The sequence below is a fragment of the Drosophila subpulchrella genome, unplaced genomic scaffold (assembly GCF_014743375.2).
Source record: "Drosophila subpulchrella strain 33 F10 #4 breed RU33 unplaced genomic scaffold, RU_Dsub_v1.1 Primary Assembly Seq354, whole genome shotgun sequence".
Classification (NCBI taxonomy): Eukaryota; Metazoa; Arthropoda; class Insecta; order Diptera; family Drosophilidae; genus Drosophila; species Drosophila subpulchrella.
The window spans coordinates 7,697,697-7,717,634 of NW_023665577.1; the positions used below are offsets into that span (position 1 = coordinate 7,697,697).

At 41.6% G+C, this 19,938-nt stretch overlaps 4 protein-coding genes across 5 annotated transcripts; 2 read left to right on the plus strand and 2 right to left on the minus strand.

Annotated features, from left to right (window-relative positions):
* Positions 1–2,808: 2,808 nt before the first annotated feature.
* Positions 2,809–14,703, minus strand: LOC119560927 (egl nine homolog 1). 2 transcript variants are annotated; one of them, XM_037874661.1, is made up of 5 exons: positions 13,664–14,703; positions 4,535–4,820; positions 4,088–4,168; positions 3,894–4,033; positions 2,809–3,833 (listed from the first exon to the last, which is right to left on the minus strand). In XM_037874661.1, the coding sequence occupies exons 1-5, from the start codon at positions 14,230–14,232 to the stop codon at positions 3,446–3,448; spliced, it is 1,464 nt and encodes a 487-aa protein (XP_037730589.1). In that variant the 5' UTR covers positions 14,233–14,703; the 3' UTR covers positions 2,809–3,445. The 2 variants fall into 2 exon arrangements, with proteins under 2 accessions (XP_037730589.1, XP_037730590.1); XM_037874662.1 differs by lacking the exon at positions 13,664–14,703 and adding an exon at positions 6,217–6,939.
* On the plus strand, positions 12,083–13,374 carry LOC119560928 (probable mitochondrial import inner membrane translocase subunit Tim17 4). The gene is made up of 2 exons (XM_037874663.1): positions 12,083–12,201; positions 12,330–13,374. Exon 2 carries the CDS (start codon positions 12,377–12,379, stop codon positions 13,070–13,072), a length of 696 nt encoding a protein of 231 aa, XP_037730591.1. The 5' UTR covers positions 12,083–12,201; positions 12,330–12,376; the 3' UTR covers positions 13,073–13,374.
* Positions 14,704–16,322: 1,619 nt separating the features above from the next.
* Positions 16,323–17,534, plus strand: LOC119560090 (enolase-phosphatase E1). The gene is made up of 3 exons (XM_037873409.1): positions 16,323–16,765; positions 17,051–17,307; positions 17,364–17,534. Exons 1-3 carry the CDS (start codon positions 16,410–16,412, stop codon positions 17,519–17,521), a joined length of 771 nt encoding a protein of 256 aa, XP_037729337.1. The 5' UTR covers positions 16,323–16,409; the 3' UTR covers positions 17,522–17,534.
* On the minus strand, positions 17,518–19,692 carry LOC119560089. The gene is made up of 4 exons (XM_037873408.1): positions 19,571–19,692; positions 19,257–19,496; positions 18,111–19,161; positions 17,518–18,008 (listed from the first exon to the last, which is right to left on the minus strand). The coding sequence occupies exons 2-4, from the start codon at positions 19,468–19,470 to the stop codon at positions 17,579–17,581; spliced, it is 1,695 nt and encodes a 564-aa protein (XP_037729336.1). The 5' UTR covers positions 19,471–19,496; positions 19,571–19,692; the 3' UTR covers positions 17,518–17,578.
* Positions 19,693–19,938: the final 246 nt, after the last annotated feature.

The window sequence follows — 19,938 nt, forward strand, 5'->3', positions numbered from 1 at the left end:
GAGCCAGATATACATTATACACCTTCTTAGAGATATAGATTTGCGATTGTTAGGGGCTGAAGAAGGACCGCCTTGGAACTGCCGCTTATTTCAGTTCCCCCCTATAGAATGCTGATTGTAGAACCGAACGATTGTATAAACTCCACTTAGAAGAGAGCACCACTCTATCCATGCCACTACTAAAGGTCCATGCCACATAGCCATGTTATATAGGGATTGGACGAGCAGGGAGGGTTTTACAAAGGATATAGACAGATCGGGAGTCAGGAAGAAAAAAAAGGGTGCAGCAAGTGGTTTATTTTTCTACCAACAGATTGCAAGCGATTGAAATACATAGTTGATTACTCGACGAACAGCAGCCATTACCTAAGTCGTGTGTATATACGAGATATATCTACCTACATACATATATATATTTTTGGAAAGCAAATCAAGTGTATCTTGATTATATCGGCTGGCTGTATTCAGGTCGCGGCCAAGTACTAAGCATATTTGCAAACGATATTGATCAGTGTAAATGTTAAAAATAAATCGAAAGTTCGCACGTTTGCCTTGGTTGTTTGGTTCGAATAGAATGCATTCGTTGTTCTTTAGTTATTCTGAACATTATATAGATATCGGATTAATTCATGTGTGCAACTTGTATCGTACCTATAATATTGCATTCCAACAAAAGCAAAATCAATAATTCAGAAAAAGCACATGAGCAGAGTAACAAGAGAATATATATAAATATATATGCTATATGTAAATGTAAATTCATTAGAAAAATGAACAACTTTTCCGAAAAATAAAATGTATATTCAAATATTAAAGAAACTTTTTATTTTGGGTTCTGAAAGTTTGTAGTCTCGACTTCAGTGTCAAACTAACCGGTTGAGTTTATTTCGATGACTCCATGTTACATAAAATTGTTATAAAGATTTGTTTGTGAAAAGACAACCCCTTCACAAGTTTTCTATTAAACGAAGCGATGGCACAAAGGCCCTACGGAGGATTCTTGGGGTGAAGTGGTACCATTATGTCGAAAATAGCGTTTTATTTCGTGACACGGGAGTACCAACCGTTACTGTGATGATAACACAATTCTCAAATCGCTACAGGGATCTCTTACTGGTGCATTCAAACCGCCTGGCCAGACGTCTTGCCACACCACTGGGTCGACGTCGTCTCGGCAGACGACACTCTGCAGACCTATGGATCCTCGGTCATGATAGACATGAGCGACTTTTATAAGTTAAATTTGATTAACCAGATATAGAACATGCCCCACTGACTCTTCACCCACCCGCTGAATTCGGGATTTTTTGGTTTAAACAACATTCAACAAGAAAGCAAGAACCTTACTTGTGATGCATGTTAATAAACTTTGTGCCTACAAAGGCTTATTTCAAAATAAAAAAAAAAATTAAAGTTTCTGTACAGGTTTGTGAAACATTGATGTTTTATGGGCGCTTACTGTCTAGCGTCTACATTTTTGAAGATTTTGTAGAAGTGTAAATGGACTTTGTTCTTATTATCAATACCCATCTGCATGCAAAAAATTATTTAAATCGGACTATTCATTAAAATCTTATATCGAAACAATAATTAATAATTGCAAACTTAACAGAGGGCGAGATGGAGGTTTTACGATAAGTGGCGTGTATGTATGTATAGTGAACTTCAGATATGTGTTTTTATTCGAAATTAAGACTTGAGTAAGATTTACCACAAACTGTGAATAAATCTACATAGAGGGAAACATACATACGTATCGCTCATAAACCAGAAGTCTGAAATGTTCCAAGAAATAGCATTTTAAGATAGACGCATTTAATCTTTAAACTTCAAAACCTTTAAGCGCATATTAGCGTGATTAAAAACATTACAAATTCTTTTATAAAGATAGGATAATACAATTTTTACGCAACTTAGATTAATGCACAAATACTATTTCTGCATATTTATTTCTAAAATCGTTTTTCAGAGCGATATGTTAAGAATTACAGCCGGAGAGATTTGTGTCTCAACGTCACCGCGGATAATAAATAACTCATCTTTAAAAGTGAAGCATACTTTCAGGATAAATTGGATTGCAATTTTAAAATGTCTTTTCGGCGGTGAAAAACTTGGAGCATTATATTTACGACAACAAGGAACGCTATAAGTCGAAAAAAATCTTCGAAAATGTGGGTGCAAATTTTTGCGATTTGTGGGCGCTTAAGTCAAGGCAATCGGCTGAAGCAAATATGGGCTTTATAAGGCCTAGAGAATATGCATGACAAATATTACCTCTCTATCTTTAACAAGAAGAAATGCTATAGTTGAGTGTCTCGACTGTCTCAAATTACAATTACATTGACTAGTGATCCTGGTAAATATAAATTATTTAAATTGGTGCGTTCTTATTAATGTTACATGATTTGCAACGACTACAATATACCCTATACCGGGGTAAAAGTACCATTTGCAATCGAATGACATTATAAGACACGAAGCAAAGAATGCATGGATAACATTAAAAATCGGATGCAGCTTTTCTTTTCAATTAATTTAAAGAACCGTATTAAATACTTTTGAAAATGTTCTGAGAAAATACAGAATACCCTAAGTCATTATCGACTAAACTGATTGCATTTTTACAGAAATGCGGCCCCATCAGTTCATCTTCCAAGTGTATCAGAGGGTAAACTTATAAGTTCGTTCTCCTTCTGCCTTTAAAGAACCTGTTTGTTTTACTTACAAAAACCTTGGATTTAGTTTTAAGGCTCATAAAATTATTAGTTTGTTAGAGTCCACACAAAAATAAAGTAGCACTTACACGGATTTCATTTGCTCAGGCTTTCGTTTAATATAAAAATATACATATAATGTGTAGATATGCCATAATATACATATTTAATGATTTAAAAATAACAAGAGAACAGATTGCTGACAGAAATTTATTTTCGCTTGTTATTAGATGTAAACGATATCAAAATACTTTTAACTAGATGCATGAGAGTCGACAGATTGAGTGGGAGCCGGCGACCGCATTTTCATACGTTTCGCTGGCTTGTTAAATAATTTTGAGATAGGGATACAATGAGCGTCGCGACTGTTGCCGATGTTATGGAAGCTGGTTAACTTCTCTTTAGGTATAATACTTTGGCAGCCAAAAACTAAGAATGAGCTAGGCAAAAGGTCCTGACAAAGATGCAACGAACTAATAATTAATAAACAATCAACTCGGACGCTGAAAAGGCAGTACGCTAATGGTTAATGCGAGAATAACTAATGATACGACTTAGAGATAAACTAGAAGGCTTAACGACTAAAGGAGCTTTGATTCACTTTCGCAATTCGGGCTTGGGCTGCCGCCCGTCCGGAGCTATAAATAGTTTTAACTAGCTTTATACATGTGTGTTTGGTTAGAAATAATTTACACTTTTTGGTTGCCCTTTAGCTGCGCTGCCAGCTTGGGTTACGTGCATATCTCGCTGCTGGCGGCGCAGGAATTACTTGACACATTGGCATTCAACGCTCCTGTTCCCGTAGACATGCTGGCCGGCAAACTGGATGAGGATGAAGGGGCTGCTGCTGCTGTGGCGGGTGGGGTTGTGGTGGAGTCTGGTTCTACCTGCTGCGCATGGGCCTGAGCAGCCACATTGTTCGTCTTGCTGTTCTCGAGTTTGGCTCTATTCAGCGCCTCCTCGCGCTCCTTGGCATCGAAATACCAGACGGTGATGGCATAGCGGGTACGATGAGCGGGCTGCACTTCGTGGGGATTTCGGATGTCCGACCAGAAGAATATCAGACGGTCGAACTTGGGCTCAATGTCTGCCACTGTTGTTCCGGGCGTCGGTCGAATTCTGTCAATAGTTTAGATTTAAGTTGGTTTTCTTGCGCTATAGTAAGTTATGTAGCCTTACCGAAGTATGCCGCCACTTTCCCGCGCATCCCAGTTGATGTTCAGGTAGTAAATAGCCGTTATTACACGGCCATCCTTTTTGGGATTGTCCACATGCATGACGTAATGTGTTCCCGATCCTGGATAGCAGGCGACCATGGCCTAGAGAATTATTTGATTAGTTAATCGTATTAGTACTATTTTGCGCATGCTTACCCTTGTGCGCTCCCTGATGTGATAGTTGCCCAAAATGCCATTGTCCTTCATGGTGTTGACTCGATACACCACCGAGTCGATCTGGAAATGATTGATAGAATTGATAAAAAGACATTTTTCGGTATAAGTTGTATTTCCCAGTTTCTTAAGGTATTGTCGAAGTTAATTCAAAATAAATTTCAATATTAATTTCTTCTTGAGTTGCTTTCTAACCCGTTTTAATGGACTATTCAAAACAAAACAAAAAACATTTTTAATAATTGTCATAAAATATTTAAAATTTTAGGACTAATTCAACAGACAGATGCAATCTCTGTAAGCTCTTTGAAAGGGCTGACCTCTTCACTATTGCCTTAAATAGGCACAAGACAATTTACTTCGACCATAGAAATCTTAGTTTGCTGAAAGTCATGTTCGGAATAGGATTAGATGTCGTAAGCAACTCACCTGGTTAGTCAGATACCAGACACTGCTGCAGCCCGGCTCATTGCCACCGACCCACTTGATCTTGTCCCCTCGGATCTTGTCCCCGCGCGCCGCCAAAGATGGGGCATCGGGCATCTGGTTGGTCACCACCTGGCCATCGTGGAAGGCCCCTGCGTTGTACATGCTTCGCACCTCGTTGAGGATCTTCAGACCCGTCTCCATGCCCAGGAAGTCGTCCACCACGGACAACCCATACTGGTTCATGTCACTGATGATGTTCCGGCACAGATCCTCATAGCGGCGCTCGCTGCGGGTAAACAGAAGGGAAACAAAGAACGTTAGTCAGAAATAGAATTTCAATTGCGTTTCAAATAGTCGAGAGAAGGAGAGCGAGACATTTAGAGACCTTTCAAGGCCGTTAATCTGTAATTGATTTACAGATGCCTATGTTAGTGAGGTCACCTTGGGGAATCCCCTGCATTCTATAGATCTAGACAGCGCTTTTCCTCGCTATTTATAGAACAAAATTGTTATTGCACTTAAGCTTTTTTACCGGTGTTAGAACAACCAGAACTGAGTTGCATACAATTTTACGACTTTTTTATGGTGCACCCACAAAACCAATATTTTTATACAAGTCAGTGAGTCCCAGTCACGTAGGCCACCCTGAACTGAACGGATCAGAACAAAACTGGCCCACTCACACCATTTGGACCAGACGATCGCAAAATTCTGGATAAGCAAGGCAAAGCTGCACATTGCGAAAAATAAATAAATAAAACAGAGATGAAACATTTTCGCACAAGTTCACAGAAGCTATTAGGTCATAAAGTCAAAATTATTGTCGCACAACAAAAATTACTGAAACGTGCGACATGGTTGATCAACAATGAGTTTCCCGGAATTGGAAAGGTGGAGAACTACTACCCATCCAAGGGGCCTTTGTGCTTATTTCTTCAAAAAGCGAATTGTGCTTAGCCAACATATTAATATCAAAATTGGAATTTACAGGTTGCCTAGAGATTAAGATACAAAAAAGACGACATTAAAGACCACAAACAGAAACCGTTAACCGGTTTTATTGTTTGGCATTCATAATCCACGAAATCTAATAATTCACAGTTTAAAACTCGTGCACAAATTGGCTCAGGCGAAAAAAGTTTAAATTCAGTATTCGAGTATAAAAAAAACATATTTTTTTTAGAACAGCGGTACAATACTGTCAAAATAAGTATTTAATCGTTTAATACTTAGGCTTGTTGACGGCTTCATATAATCTCTTTTTTACCAGTACTAACACTTTCACTTTAAATCTGAAACACATTTTTTATGCCATCCTATTAACTAACTATTAACCAACTATTAATATTTCTGCGTATACCCATTATTACTATTGTATTATTTCATTTCAAAGATTTTGATGGAAGCATTCGATATTATGACGTTTGTGCTGTTACAAATTCCATATAACTAATTCTGGCATTATGATCGCCTAAATAGTAAACTAAACAGAACAGAAAGGCTATTTTAAGACGAGAGCACGTACCTAAGAATCTCAAATTATCGTAAAATTGATTATTATTCTCTGAATTTTTAAGCATTTTTCTCCTATTTGATAGGCTTGTAAAACGTCTATCTTTATCTCGATAAGCTTGAACTTAAAGGAACCTTAGACCAACATCAAGTTCGTATAACTCATTTACCGCTTGTCTAGTAGATCCCGGAAATATTGCTCAGCATTGGCAGGATGAGCCGAGTGCTTGAAAAAGTTTTTGTAATCCGTCGTCGTGGATGTTATCATTTTGCCCTGATTAGTCAGCTTGCGTGGCGTTTTAGTATTATCACTTGAACTCTGTAGTTCTTGGCACTTCCGGATCCTTTATAAAAATACAGGACTAGTAACTGGACGAGTTTTTCACGAGAATAAAGGTTCTCAAACGATTTTTGTGGCACTTGAAAAGGTTGAAATAGATTTTTATATCCACAATTATTTAGTGGGTTTGTTTTTAGGAGATGGAATGTTGGTTCTGGAGTTACTTCTCCAGAAATGCACGCACAAGTGAAGAAAGTTTGAAATTGCCTGCGAGTTTTATGCGAACGCGCACCCCGATCTTTAGAGGGAGAGAGCGAGCGAGTTAGAGAGAGACACCGGTCGTTATATTATATATCGAATATCGGTATAGGGCGCCGTGCTGTTGCAATCGTGATGGTGGGCATGTATGAATAATTGCAGATTGCATTTGTTGTGGCCAGCTGCCTATATACTTGTTCTTTTTGGTTTTTTTATTCCCTCACAGATGTTTGTTTTGATTTGCCTTTGTTTATGCACCGTTAGTCACGTTTGTTTATCGTTTGGCTTCGGTTAAATAAATTAGGTAAAATGTGGAGCAGCTGACACGAACCGCACTCGCTGCCGTTCGTTTTCCGAATGCGGGAGCATCACCAGTCGCTCTCGCTCGGTACCGTTGCCACACATTTCTGAGAGAGCGCCGGGGAGATTTGAGAGCGGGTGAAGACATGTTAGCTAGTTTACAGCTAGACCTACCTTTTGGCTTCCATTTTACTTGTATTTATTAGATTACCAGCAAATTCTTTACAAAGAATTTGTATGTTCCTAATCTTAAGAACATCGTTGTCTCTACAGAATGCCCTTTTAAGTAGGCCACATATTGTGAGCAGGACTTAGCTTGCAGATTCTGGGATATTTTTTAGAAAATTGTATGTAACATAACACCTCAAAGGGCCAAAATAAAAATACATTTGTATTTAAATCAAAATATGTACATACATATGTATATTAAACTTATGGTTAATGTGATGGACAAGCACAAAGATACAAATAGGTTTGAACTGATTTTACAGACATATCTTTAGCTATGCCAGCCAAAATGGATTTATGTTACACTAGCTATTTCCTCTCTCTCTCAAAACGCGCCACCACTATCTTATGGCGGCCGTGATACTACGTGTGTATGAGAGAATTGGGGGCCTGGGAAGCGGCTAAAGAAGAAGCAGCCGCTTAAGGCGATAAGCAGCACCTTGGTAAGTGTGAGCAAATAGTGGAAAATAAGGCATATGTAACGAAAAAGGCAGCTGCAGATAAGACAGACCCAGCTGGACGTGCAAAATCAGGGGACCTGATCAAATTCGCAAAGTTCCCGGGAAGTGGGCGGAAGGTACTCGTTCCGCTTGCCCTTCAAATAGGTCCAAAACCACTCTGCAAACACAAAACAAATGCCAGCGGAAAAACGGGGAAAAGCAAAGGCAAACGAGAAGGCAAAAAAGACAGGCGCAACAATCGTCACGTAGCCCAGCACTCACACCGAGACACAGTTGGCACACGCACATGCGAGCGTACCCACACAAGCGTCGAAAAAGCCACACGCACAGGCCTTAATGCGATAGCCAAGTGAGTGGGAAAGAGAGGGTCGCCAGCCAAGGGAGTGCGAGGGGGTCAGAAATAGATATTTTAATTTGTTTAATACAAATATCTGCTAAAAATGCTTTGAAAGTAAACCCGAAGATGAGCTACAGAACGGCGGAAACACGGAAGCTATGCGAATGTACGGACCACAGAATTGGGTCAATGGCCCAGTTCAAAGATGGAGCCACGCCGAGCACACTTAGAGAAAAAACAACAAAAGTCATTGAAATGTACGTGCATACAAAGGGGTGTCCCAGAAAGCTTTGGCTATTTCTCTGCCCCAGAAACGCCTTTAAAATTTTGCTACTAATTTAAAACCAACAAAACAGTTGAGGGTCAAAATAAATTGGTTTTTAAGTCAGAAGCACATTATAATTTTACAACCCTACCCTAATGGGCCTTTTAGAGGTATTTCAAACCATTTGTCCCATCGTTTATAAGATTTCTTACATAATTTAATGGATTTTAAGGTTTTAATTATTTTTGAATATTGGGGAAAAATCATTACAGTTTGAATTAAATATATATTTCTTACAGTTAATTAAAATAAGTTCTACTACTGACCTATTATGTACTATTCCTAATTTCAAATAAATTCAAAACTACCTACTGAACTCTTTTCATATTTATTTAGTAATGCTTTCAGACCAGCAATGTTAACAGTAGTCACTTTTACCCTCCGTACGAATCGTCCGCAAAAACTAGTAATGAATGCTCTGATTTCTTTCAGTGCAAACATGTTTCTGGGTACATTGTAATGATCGATTGGAGCCCTTCGTCTGTGATGAATTACGTGCCACATCGGCGACTGCGGCACGTGTACCACACGCAGCTCTCGACTCTTTGGTGGGTGGAGAACTGGCGGGGTAAAGGGGTGCGGCGACGCACACGCACTGAGGGGCGGACGACCTTGATGACGTGCGTCTGCCTACGTAGTTCGCTTTGGCTCTTTTATGTTCGAGACCTATCGCTAGATACTGCCACAGGTTCATGAATAAAAGTAAGTTAATGAATGTGGTTTGGATGGAATAACTCAGAAAATGCGAAGTTAATACATAACATTTCTTACTTTGAACCAACTGTATTAAATGTAAGATGAAACGTATAATAATACGACGTCTATAATTTGTAGTTATATTTAATTTAACCTATTTTTCGAAAAATGGAAGGGGAAACACAGCTGTGTGTTAAACTATTTTCTGAAGCTTAATATTTAAAAATTACACAGGCAATCTCGTTTCCAGAAATATGTACGCGACCAAGCAATCTTTTTTCATCTTCAGCCATGTTAATAAATTCGAAGGCAGCAAATTATAAGAATCGACCGGTAAAATGGCTATTGACCTTTCTTATCAAATTTGTGACATTAACAGTCGGCGGCGGATGAATGCGGTTTTCGGCGATCGTTGTTTATCGAGTCTTGCGCAACCATATTGTTTATTTTCCCGGAGAGTTGCTTGACAGGCACACCGGCAAATTTAGCACATTTATAAACAATGTCGGAATTTGGCAAACCCCTGGAAATGAGATCACGTTGGGCTGACTTCTAAGTGTTTGATAAAGAACAACACATCTCGCGACAGATTGATATCTCAGAGCCAAGGCAAATGGTAATTCTGATAGCACGATTTAAACGATACGCTTGCGTATTCTCGGCACGTAGGCAAAGAGGTACGGACCACCCTGGTGATCGGACCACCCAATCCGCTCGATAAGAAGCGGAGTATACTCACTCGTTGACAAAATTGTTTAACAATAGTAAGCCTAACACAAAGAAAATCCGTAGTTTTGTATGAACTCTTGGTATATGAAAAATAAATGAATGGCAAAAGAAATATAGCTCTTAGTTACTCTAGAGTTACTTGTAGTATTCCAAACGTAAAACAAAGATACTCCGTGCAGGTAGATCTAACAAACTATAAGGGAATGAATATTGACTTTTGGCCATAATCGAATTATTGAACAGTGCTTTTATTGATGACTCAGCCCAGTTCACTGGAAGTTATGCCCAACGATTGCGAAAGAATTTCTATATTTGTTCCAGTATGTGCGGTGCATGTTTGTTGTATCTGTTAATGCCGGGGTGTAAAGCAAAAATAAATAAGTAAGCGAGTATCAAAGATTCGGACGCAACGAACTGCGCACCAGAATAATTGCAAAGTCAGCACCTCTGTCCGGAAAACTGCGACTGTGAGTGCGACTGCAGGTGCTATCAGATCGGCTACGGTCGCGGTCGCCATATGCATTATACCGCCGGGCACGTAATGCCAAAGGTAAATACTCGACTCGAGAGGTGTCATCTCGCGACAGAATGCGAACAATACGGAGGCAATCAAAAGCGCATTTGTTTCCCGCAATTATGAAGTCACATCTGACAAAGGGACGTGTGCTATAAATAGGCGAAAATCAGACCCAAAAGAACCCTATTTTAAATCAGCAAATTCATTAAACTTAACGAACTCACAATTAGAGGACATTTGGCCTAAGTGAGGTACATTAAGTGTAAAAGGTTAACTGTAAAGTACTTTCACTTCATATTGTCAAAATTATTTCACATTTTTGCGCGTCCCGTTTGACGTGTAATAGCACACGTAGATTTATCCCGTGTTATCCATTAAATATATGTTTGTAAGAATTACATTGTTATAAGAAGCATAGTTATAATAGAGACTTAAATATCTCCATACTGAGCGCCACAGAAATCGTCTGGCGCTTAGTCAGGTATTTTCCATTTCAACACACATAAGAATTCCACTTATGAAATCAATTTCTGTGGCACCACCGTATGACTTGAAGACTACAAATGTATGTAAAACAAGAAAGGAAGTTAACTTCGGCAAGCCGAAGTTTGTATACCCTTGCAGTTATAATTATTAAATTTAATTCGAAATTCTTAAAAATACAAAAAATAATATTCCCAATAGTATAAGATAATATGTCAAAAAACACCGAAGCTATAATTTGTTTCATATTATTTTCCCACCAATTTTCCGATCGTTCCTATGGCAGCTGTATGATATAGTTGTCTGATTTTGGTAAAATTAAATTCGAAATTCAGAACTAATTAAAAAATGTTATTTCCAACCGTAGGTGGTTATATGTTAAAAAACACCAAAGATATATTTTTTTTAGTTTTTTTTCCGATTATTCCTATGGGAGCTATAAGATATTGTTGTCCGATCCGGCTGGTTCCGACTTATATACTACCTGCAAAACAAAGAAGACTTTTGGGAAAGTTTCAGCCCGATAGCTTTAAAACTGAGAGACTAGTTTGCGTAGAAACGGACAGACAGACGGCCAGACGGACATGGCTAGATTGACTCGTCTAGTGATGCTGATCAAGAATATATATTGTTTATGGGGTCGGAAACGTGTCCTTCACTGCGTTGCAAACTTCTGACTGAAATCATTATACCCTCTGCAAGGGTATAAAAAGGGCTTAGACCATCTTTTGCATAACTTAGATTTATGTTAAATACCCATCCTTAGGGAGATTATACAATTTAACAAGGTTTTTTTTTCTTTCGACACTTATGTATACACACAATGCGCACACACACACAGTGCACGCAAAAAAAACCAGAACAACTCGTTAAGTTGCTAAGAAGATATATGATCAAAACAACCATAAACTTTAACACTCTATAGATGATATGTATTTAGTTTTCTTTCGTGCCGTTTCTCAGGACTGGGCACGTACCCGCTTATCGGTAATTGGCTTGATACATATGTATATGCAAGTGATGATCATTGAGGGGCGGGACGGGGCCTATGTCGATGGGAATGCACATGTGGGGCCTATCTTGGTCTATTCATTTCGCTTCACGAACTTGCAAACGCAATTTCAAGTGCATGGCCATACTAATCGCAGTGCTTGGTTCAGTCACATTTAATAACTATAGTTATCAGGTGAGATCACTGCTGACCAAAACAAGATAAGCAGCAACCAAAACGTGAAAGAACGTTGGGAAAGTAATATACTCTTTACAGGGAACGATTTAATGTACGTTTTACTTCTTTCAAATATCAAACCTATTAAAAACCTAATAAACAGGCCCAAACTTTCTGATATCAAAAGTACCAAGTAACCAGAAAACAAAAAATTTCGATACTTTTTTACAACCGGTAGATTTCTTGTTTATTAAATCATAAACATAGAAGATGCATCATTTCTTAAAACGGCGGCTACCGCACCCACGGTTTTTGATCATGGAAAGGAGCTTTCATTTCCGTATCAAGTTAGAACGGAGGCAAAAGTCATAAGGTAACAGTCTTGAAATTATGTATACTTCATTACCACACGATTTCGACTAATTACCAGACCATACAAACACAAGTATCGTCCCTTCGCAAAGCGTGAAAACCCTACTAATAACAAGATTCTTAATAAAGGACAAACTATCAACCGAACACGAAATCTGTGGAGGTGAGGCGTGATCATGGAGTACTATCGCCAGCCTTGTCCCATCAGGATTGTAGAGGACTGCGGGTGCGCCTTTCTGATGGGCACAGTAGGAGGATCGTTGTTCGAGTATCTGAAGGGTTTCCGTAACGCTCCGACCGGTTTGCGGCGTGGCCTGTACGGCGGCTTTGAATCGGTAAAGTTGCGGACTCCGGCCATCGCCGGCAGCTTTGCCATCTGGGGCGCCACCTTCAGCACGGTGGACTGCATCATGATCTCGTATCGGCAGAGGGAGGATTCCTGGAACTCGATTGTCAGTGGAGCGGCCACTGGCGGAATTTTGGCAGCACGCAATGGCATTCGGGCCATGGCCAACAGCGCCTTTGTGGGATGCCTCGTTTTGGCAATGCTCGAAGGAGCCGGAGCAGCAGTGGCCACGATTTATGCAGCCGACGGAGACGCCAATGCCGCCATAACCACTGATGTCCAGCTGCCGCAGAGACCCCAGTGGGAATCATCCGTTGAGGACTTGGAAAGTCCGGGATCCTCCCATAGTCAGAATTTGACCGTGGCGGAATTCGAGCGGGTGTTGGAAAAGTGTAGGACCTATAGGGCGCGCAACATGACCCAGCAGGACATGCCTTTGGATGCGGTGGAGGGCAAGGAAGTGAAACGAATGGATAAACCTTTGCACTCTCTACTCGATCTGGTCAAGCTGGCCGAGATTATCTGATACAGTTCGCAAAAGAGCTTTCTGTTTTGAGTCAACTTTTCGTTTTTGTGGTGCCTCTTCCAAATTATGTGTTAACCAAGCAATATTCTCCGTTGATCTAACTTTATTTTATATTCTTCAGTAATGAACCGGATGCAATTCCCTTCATAACGATAGGAAACCATTCTTTTTTCGATATAATTAAAGTTCATCCCAGGGTCCTATTTATTCGAGGTTGCCTATGCTGGAATGACACTTGAATTTCAAAATGTGTATGTTTCACACCTAATAATATTAAAATAATAAGCAATCGAAATTGAAAAGTACTACGACTCAATTCCATTTTACCATTTAGTGTTACAAGCCAAATTTAAGGTTTAGGTTTATTAACGGAATTAAGCTATGAAAGTCTTATAAGAGACTGAAATTATTTATAAAAGGCAAAAACGCTTTTTTTTACACCGTATAAAGTTTTCCCCTTAGGCTAAAAACCCCCCCATTTATCAACAAGTAGGCCTTGAATGTAAACATACAATTAATTTGTCTATACAGGACATACATTTCTTAGTCATATAGATACACATATGTATTTCCCTTAACCCCAGTACTCACCTTCCTGATCCCATGAAGCTGGCATCCGCTAATCCGATTTGATAGCTGGAGCTCTTTTCGCCATGATGATGATGGTGATTATGGTGGTGTTGGTGTTGCTGCTGCCTTTGACCCACTTCCGTTTCCGCTGTGGCAGCCTTTTCTTGGCTTCCCGGCTGGCCAAGGAGATTCAGCAGGTTGTCCACCTCGGAGGGCCAGCTCTGCGCCTGGTGGGCAGGCGTCATCATCTGGGCGGTGGAGCAGTTGGCGCCGGCGCCATTGCTCTCCAGATTGGCGGATGCCACCGCCTGTTGTAGTTGCTGGATCTGCTGTCGCTGCTGCTTGTTGTTATTACTGCCGCTGTTGGCCTTTTGGCGGGTCAGGAGGCGACACGAGGTGCGGTGGTCGGGCCAATCGAGATGCTGGTGGGCGGGGGAGCAGTAGTAGACGGCCTTGCACTTGGCGCATCGCAGCAAGTTCTGCTGAGTGCCGCAAGTGGAGCAGCGCGGCGGGTCCATGGCCGATTTGGATCCGGAATGGGAATTGGAATCGCTAGCTGACTCCCTGACCTTTCCGCGACCCCTGCTCATTGCATTTCGTGGGAGAGAGCCGAAGGCGACGACCGACTATAACCTTGACTGCTCTCTCTGCTCTTCTTAGCCCCACCTTCGCCCCCTCACTAACACACTCGCACTCGCAGATTACGGCTATCAATTATCAATGCGAATTACGGCACTCGGCTCGTTTTAGCCAACATTTCACTGTTAGTTCGCTTGCGCCTATTTTAATCACGTAGGCCACCGAATTGGCCAAATAAACAAAAAAAACGCACATACAACGCACACACACAAGCACACGGGCAGCTATATGTGCGTTGTTGTTGGTTTTGTTGGCGACAATTCCTTGGGACGGTTCTTGGTTGCGTGTTTCACTCTATACTATTTTCGCTTCCCAGCCTAACGCCTGATTATCGATTTTAAACTCGAAATCCTTGAAGTTTAATGAAAAATGCAAATGGTTAAGACAACACACAAACTTTTTTATTCGCTAGCGATGTGTGTCAACCGATACCGATAGCTTCAGTCATAGCGCCGTTGCACAGCACTGAAAACCGGCTAAGAATCGGTATCGATAACTAAGCTTGAAGTCCTTATACCCTGTTCAGACAGAGTGTGTCCCTGCAACAGCCACCTAATTCCGCTTTGGCGACTTTGTCTTCTTCTTAGATCGTGATTTCTGTCATTTCGGCATTTCTATGGTTGTAAATTGATAGATACTAAATCAGAAACGGAAATAATTTAAAAAACGTAAGTTGGTTGGTTTAATATAAACAATTGAACATTTTAGGATGATTTGAATATGAATTAAAATAAATTTCATAATTGATATATTAATTAATATAAATTTCATAATTAAGAAGGAGCTCGGTATTTGCTCTGCTGTTTTTGCAACAGGGTGCAACAATTTTTTCGCTGTTGTAATTTTAAGCGGCTGTGTGCAGGGGGTATTAGCCGTGGTACTTTTATGCTGACACGACACGAAAGTCGAAGCTATTGTTCCTCCCCTTGTTAAGCCTAGTAGTCAGATCGACTAAGAGTTTCACTAGTCGAAAAATCTTATTTGTTGTAGTGTGACCGAAGTTTTCAAAGTGCACCCGAATACATGTAGCATGGTCTCACTTACAAATCACTTGGAGCTATTTAAAAAAAAGAGTCTGCTGGTGCACAAAGAAATTAAAATACAAATAAATGAAATGTTCAACGAATGTTTTTATTTGTGTAAATTAGTAGTATAAAGCTTCCTTGTCGTCCCACGGATGCTTCGCCATCTTTCCATCGCCATCTGTAGTCCAGCTCCTAGTCCCAATAGGCATATTGGAACTTTAGGAAGTGGGAGCCGGATTGGGAACGGGGTTGTTCCGCCTGAAGCTGCATGAAGTCGCCCAGCATCCTGGTAATGGCTGGAGATGGCTACACCATCTCCTCCTCCCTGTAGAAGTCGGCGCGTCCCCCATTTCCGCTTTAGCTGCCAAGTAGCTGGTGGAGGTGGAGTCCTCAATGGAAAGCTCGTCGGAGATCGAGCGATGACCCATGTTCCTTCCCACTGGGATTCTCTAGTGGATCTCCTCCAGCGCTTCAACTATTCTGCGGATTTCCCCCGTTGTGGTATTGCTTCCTGTCGGTCAAGTCCCACAATAATGTTCAACAGCTTGGATTAGGCGTCCTTTTTCATCTGCACTGACCTCCTTTAGCCGTTTTTGCTGTTTTTCTTCCCTTTTTAATTATTACATTCCCCACCGCTTCTGCACGAACACCGCCAAAGATTAAATTTATTATTCTTTGGGCCGCGGCTAACGGCGTTCATCGAAAATTCACGGGTAAGGTCATCCTACAATTTTGCTATGGAGCTTCGGAATCGCGTCAATTGGCCCTATCTTGGCTGACTTCAAAAGCGTTTTCTCTTGTTTTATAAAAAAAACCTTTTCAAAATATATAGATTCTGAAAATTGATTGTCAACAAAAAAAGAGCAAAGTATTGTGCAAGTATTTAACCATTTGCACAACAAATTATAATTCAATTTGTATTTAAATTTAAAATTTCGATAATTTAGCAATTTATAGCTATGTATCTCCATTGATCGTTTCGTTGCCAATCGATAGCCGGTCCTTAGCAGTGTCATCTCTATTATCAGACCACAACAGATGCTGGGCTGCCCTTCGAAAGACAACGAAATCCGCGTGATAACTTAATCCCACTGATAAGCGCCATGGCGACCAGTGAACGTGTGGCCAAAGTGGTGCTTGTGGACATCGAGGGCACCACCACCTCCATCAGCTTCGTGCACGATGTCCTGTTTCCCTACGCCAGGGAGAACGCAGAGAAGTACTTAAGGGAATCCTGGGAAGGAGATGATACCAAGCAGATTGTCCAGGATCTGCAGCAAGTGCCTCAGTTTTCGGAGTACAAGGCCTCATTAAGTGCTCCACCTGCGGAAGTAAACGTGGAATTCATTAGCGGCTTTGTGCGCTATCTTATCGATAAAGATCTGAAGGTTACGCCGTTGAAAACGCTCCAGGGATTAATTTGGGCTGAGGGTTATGCCAGTGGAGAGCTTAAGGGGCAGTAAGTATTATAATCACTTATATATTTAGCCTCCTTTGTGGGCATTGAAGTTCTATAAAGGTTATCAATGAAAAGTTCACCATAAGAGTACATGTGCTAACACATCAGAAGTTAGTTTTGTTTCTTTCAAGCCTCAAAATCTGTTACTTATTTGATTCGGAAAAATTTAGATATTTTTCAAAGCCATATCATTGTTGTTAACTATTTTATAGCCGTTATCGACCTTCAAGGAATTTGTGTGTTATTTATATTCTTACTAATCAAGTAAATTGGTTCTATGTTTAGTGTGTATGAAGATGTCCCCGCAGCTTTTCAGACCTGGTGTTCTGCTGGCCTCAAGATTGCTGTCTACTCCAGCGGTAGCGTGGCTGCCCAGAAGCTGATCTTCGGGCATAGTATAGCCGGGAACCTGCAGCCCCACCTAAGTGCTCATTTTGACACCCATGTGGGCCACAAGCAGGAACAGCAATCTTACGATAATATAGCCAAGTTATTGAAAGAGGAACCGCAAGATATACTGTTTCTCACCGATATTCCTGGAGGTGAGAAATTTGTTCATATCAATGTCTTCCAATTGCTAAATGTTACCATATTTTAGAAGCGGATGCAGCTCGGTCTGCTGGATTGCAAGCCATTATCCTTCAGCGTCCTGGAAACGCCGCCTTAACAGATGATCAAAAAATCAGCAACGAGGTGATTCCGGACTTCAAACCACTTCACACCTTGAAGCTGCCGACAAATAAACCACAGGCTTAGCTCAATCCAAAAAGTTTACATATATTGTGACTAGGTGCTTGGAAATTAGGTGATTCTCTAGAGGAAAGCTCGGTCCACGCTGCACAGGTCGTCACCGCTGTCGTGGCTGGGAGTCTCCGAGACCAGTACCTGTGGCCTTCTCCCGGATCGCTTGCTCCTTTGGGACTGTCTAGAACAGGACTTTTCAGACCCATAGATCTTGCGCAGCTGCTGAAGCTTTGTATCCGCATCTTGCACTGGGCACTCTGATTTTTTCTTCCTCCGCTGCCGGCTGCCCTCGCAGGAGTGGCGCATTTCCTCGCTACGGCAGGTGTGGGTTAACTTGCCCACCTCCGGGCCCCAAAAGGTGGGTCCCTCGAGAAGAAGTGGAGCGGATTTGACCCTCTGCCGCATCATCTCCATATGCAGTTCGTACTGCCGCTCTTGAAAAGCCTGTTCTGCCTTCCGGGTAGCCAGCCGGATGGATAACAAGGCCTTGTGGGATTCGCTGAAGGGAAAAAAGCAAAGATCACGTTTTAGGAAAGTAATATTTTAAAAATCGTTGGGAAATTTTCATGTTTATAACTTATTGATTAGGGGTTGTACTTACTTTAAGGACAGCGACTTCCAAGCAGGCGTCTTTCGGACCTCCCAATCAAATTGCGGCCGAGGATCATGAAAAGTACAGTTGTTCTTTAGCTCCTTAACTTTTTTTTTAGAAACTTCAGCCCTTAAAGTGGCCGCTAGGTTTGGACGCGAAACCGGGTGCAATGGCGACACACTTGGCGTTCGCCTCTGGACCGGTTCCTCTGGCAACTCAAAGAGGCTCAGCGATGGCAGTGGTTTCTCCTCTTTCGGAATGGACAATGGCTTCGATTTCCTTCCCCTTCCGCGCCTGCCTCGCCCCCTTCCTGTAGTGGAGGCACTACTACTTCGCTTGGAGGAGGTGGTTGGCGATTGTATCTGTATCTTGGGAACTTCTTCATCCTTATCCTTGCTGCGTGGGAAATAGTTGCTTAGCGAGGGTTGAGCGAGCTTGGAAGGATTCGGGTTGGGGACTGAGGAACTTCCTTGAAGATCATTGACACTAAAACACCTTCGAAGCATTTCCCTTCGGCACTTGGCCCGTTCAGCAGTGTGCTGGCCAGGATTAAAGTTCGGCTGGCAGCGGGTTTGGGTCTGGCTTTTGTCGTGCGTCTGCGTTTGAGTCCCATTGCTGCTGGTGGACTTTGGCCTGCGAAACTCTGCCTCGAAACTTTTAAGGGACCTTTTGAAGTCAGCCACCTCCACGGCAAAGTCCTCTTTGAAGCTCTTCAGACGACTCAAGTCCCTCAGGCACTTGTCGTACTCCTCGCTGAGGCAACTGGAATTAGGAGTATGGATCACGGCCTGTGTAATGCACCTATCTTGATGCTCAGGGATCACTAGGATTTGTGGCGGAGGCACAGGATCCAGCACCAGGGGACGCTTTTTAATCTTCTTTCCCTTGGATGACCGCATTTTGGACTTTCCATGACTCAAAGAGCCGCTGGTAGCACTAGCACATCGTTCTCGAGTAGAAGCAGCGGCGGGCTGCGATCGCAGTTCACGGCTAGTGCTCCGCAGGCTTTCCAGTGTGGAGTAGAACTCCGCCTGATGCAGGTGCTTAACATCACAGTAGTCTTTAAAATTAATATTTATTAAATGTTATTTAAATTCAATTCTTTTCAGGAATCTGTTTCTTTAAGTAATCCTACGGTTCCAAAACCAAACTCACCAGGTATACTGTCGTAGAATTTAGCTAGAGACCTGACACCCATCTGGCTGTTCCACGGAGGCGTTTCCGCTTCCTGGGATCCTTTAGGAGCTGTATCCGGTGGTTTCTTTCCACCGAGTGTGCAGAGCTTGGGGCGATTGTAGACCGGAGCTGGACAGTTGTTGCACGGATCGATGGGAACTTTCACACAGGTATTGAGATAGTGCGAGCTCATTCTGCCAGAAGCGGAAGTCCGTCCTGCTGGAAAATAGATAATTGTTGCAAACGCGCTTTATCAATACCAAGCTCAACCTGGAGTTGTTGCCAGCGGTTACCTTTCACTGTTTGTTTTTGTGCACTTCCGTTTTGGGCCCACCATTCGCCAGGTCACGCACCGACTAGATGTCCTGGTTTCGGATGCACTTCGTCCGCGCAGTCGCAAGGGTTGGGTAAACCTAGTGCGGGTATGAAAACTTAAATACCCTTTATAAGGATTGACTAATCGTAATCAATATTATTAGTAACTTATAAGCGTGGAATTCGCTATTACCTTAAGTCACGCACAAGGTTTTTAGATCATAACGGGTATAAACCCCTTACTGGCAGAGTCGATCATTTTATTGTTACGTGGGCTGCTTATGTCCTTGCTCTATTTGTGCTTTTATTGTCAAATTAATAAACTAAGTGTTTGAGATACACTTTC

Coding starts and splice junctions, on each gene's coding strand:
- LOC119560928 (XM_037874663.1), top strand. CDS start 12,377: ATGGAGTACTATCGCCAGCCTTGTCCCATCAGGATTGTAGAGGACTGC.
- LOC119560927 (XM_037874661.1), bottom strand. CDS start 14,232: ATGAGCAGGGGTCGCGGAAAGGTCAGGGAGTCAGCTAGCGATTCCAAT. Junction 4,821..13,663: donor AGCTTCATGGGATCAGGAAG/GTGAGTACTGGG, acceptor GTTTACCCGCAG/CGAGCGCCGCTATGAGGATC. Junction 4,169..4,534: donor TCTGGTATCTGACTAACCAG/GTGAGTTGCTTA, acceptor AATCATTTCCAG/ATCGACTCGGTGGTGTATCG.
- LOC119560090 (XM_037873409.1), top strand. CDS start 16,410: ATGGCGACCAGTGAACGTGTGGCCAAAGTGGTGCTTGTGGACATCGAG. Junction 16,766..17,050: donor AGTGGAGAGCTTAAGGGGCA/GTAAGTATTATA, acceptor TTCTATGTTTAG/TGTGTATGAAGATGTCCCCG. Junction 17,308..17,363: donor TCTCACCGATATTCCTGGAG/GTGAGAAATTTG, acceptor ACCATATTTTAG/AAGCGGATGCAGCTCGGTCT.
- LOC119560089 (XM_037873408.1), bottom strand. CDS start 19,470: ATGAGCTCGCACTATCTCAATACCTGTGTGAAAGTTCCCATCGATCCG. Junction 19,162..19,256: donor ATTCTACGACAGTATACCTG/GTGAGTTTGGTT, acceptor TTAATTTTAAAG/ACTACTGTGATGTTAAGCAC. Junction 18,009..18,110: donor TGGAAGTCGCTGTCCTTAAA/GTAAGTACAACC, acceptor TTTTCCCTTCAG/CGAATCCCACAAGGCCTTGT.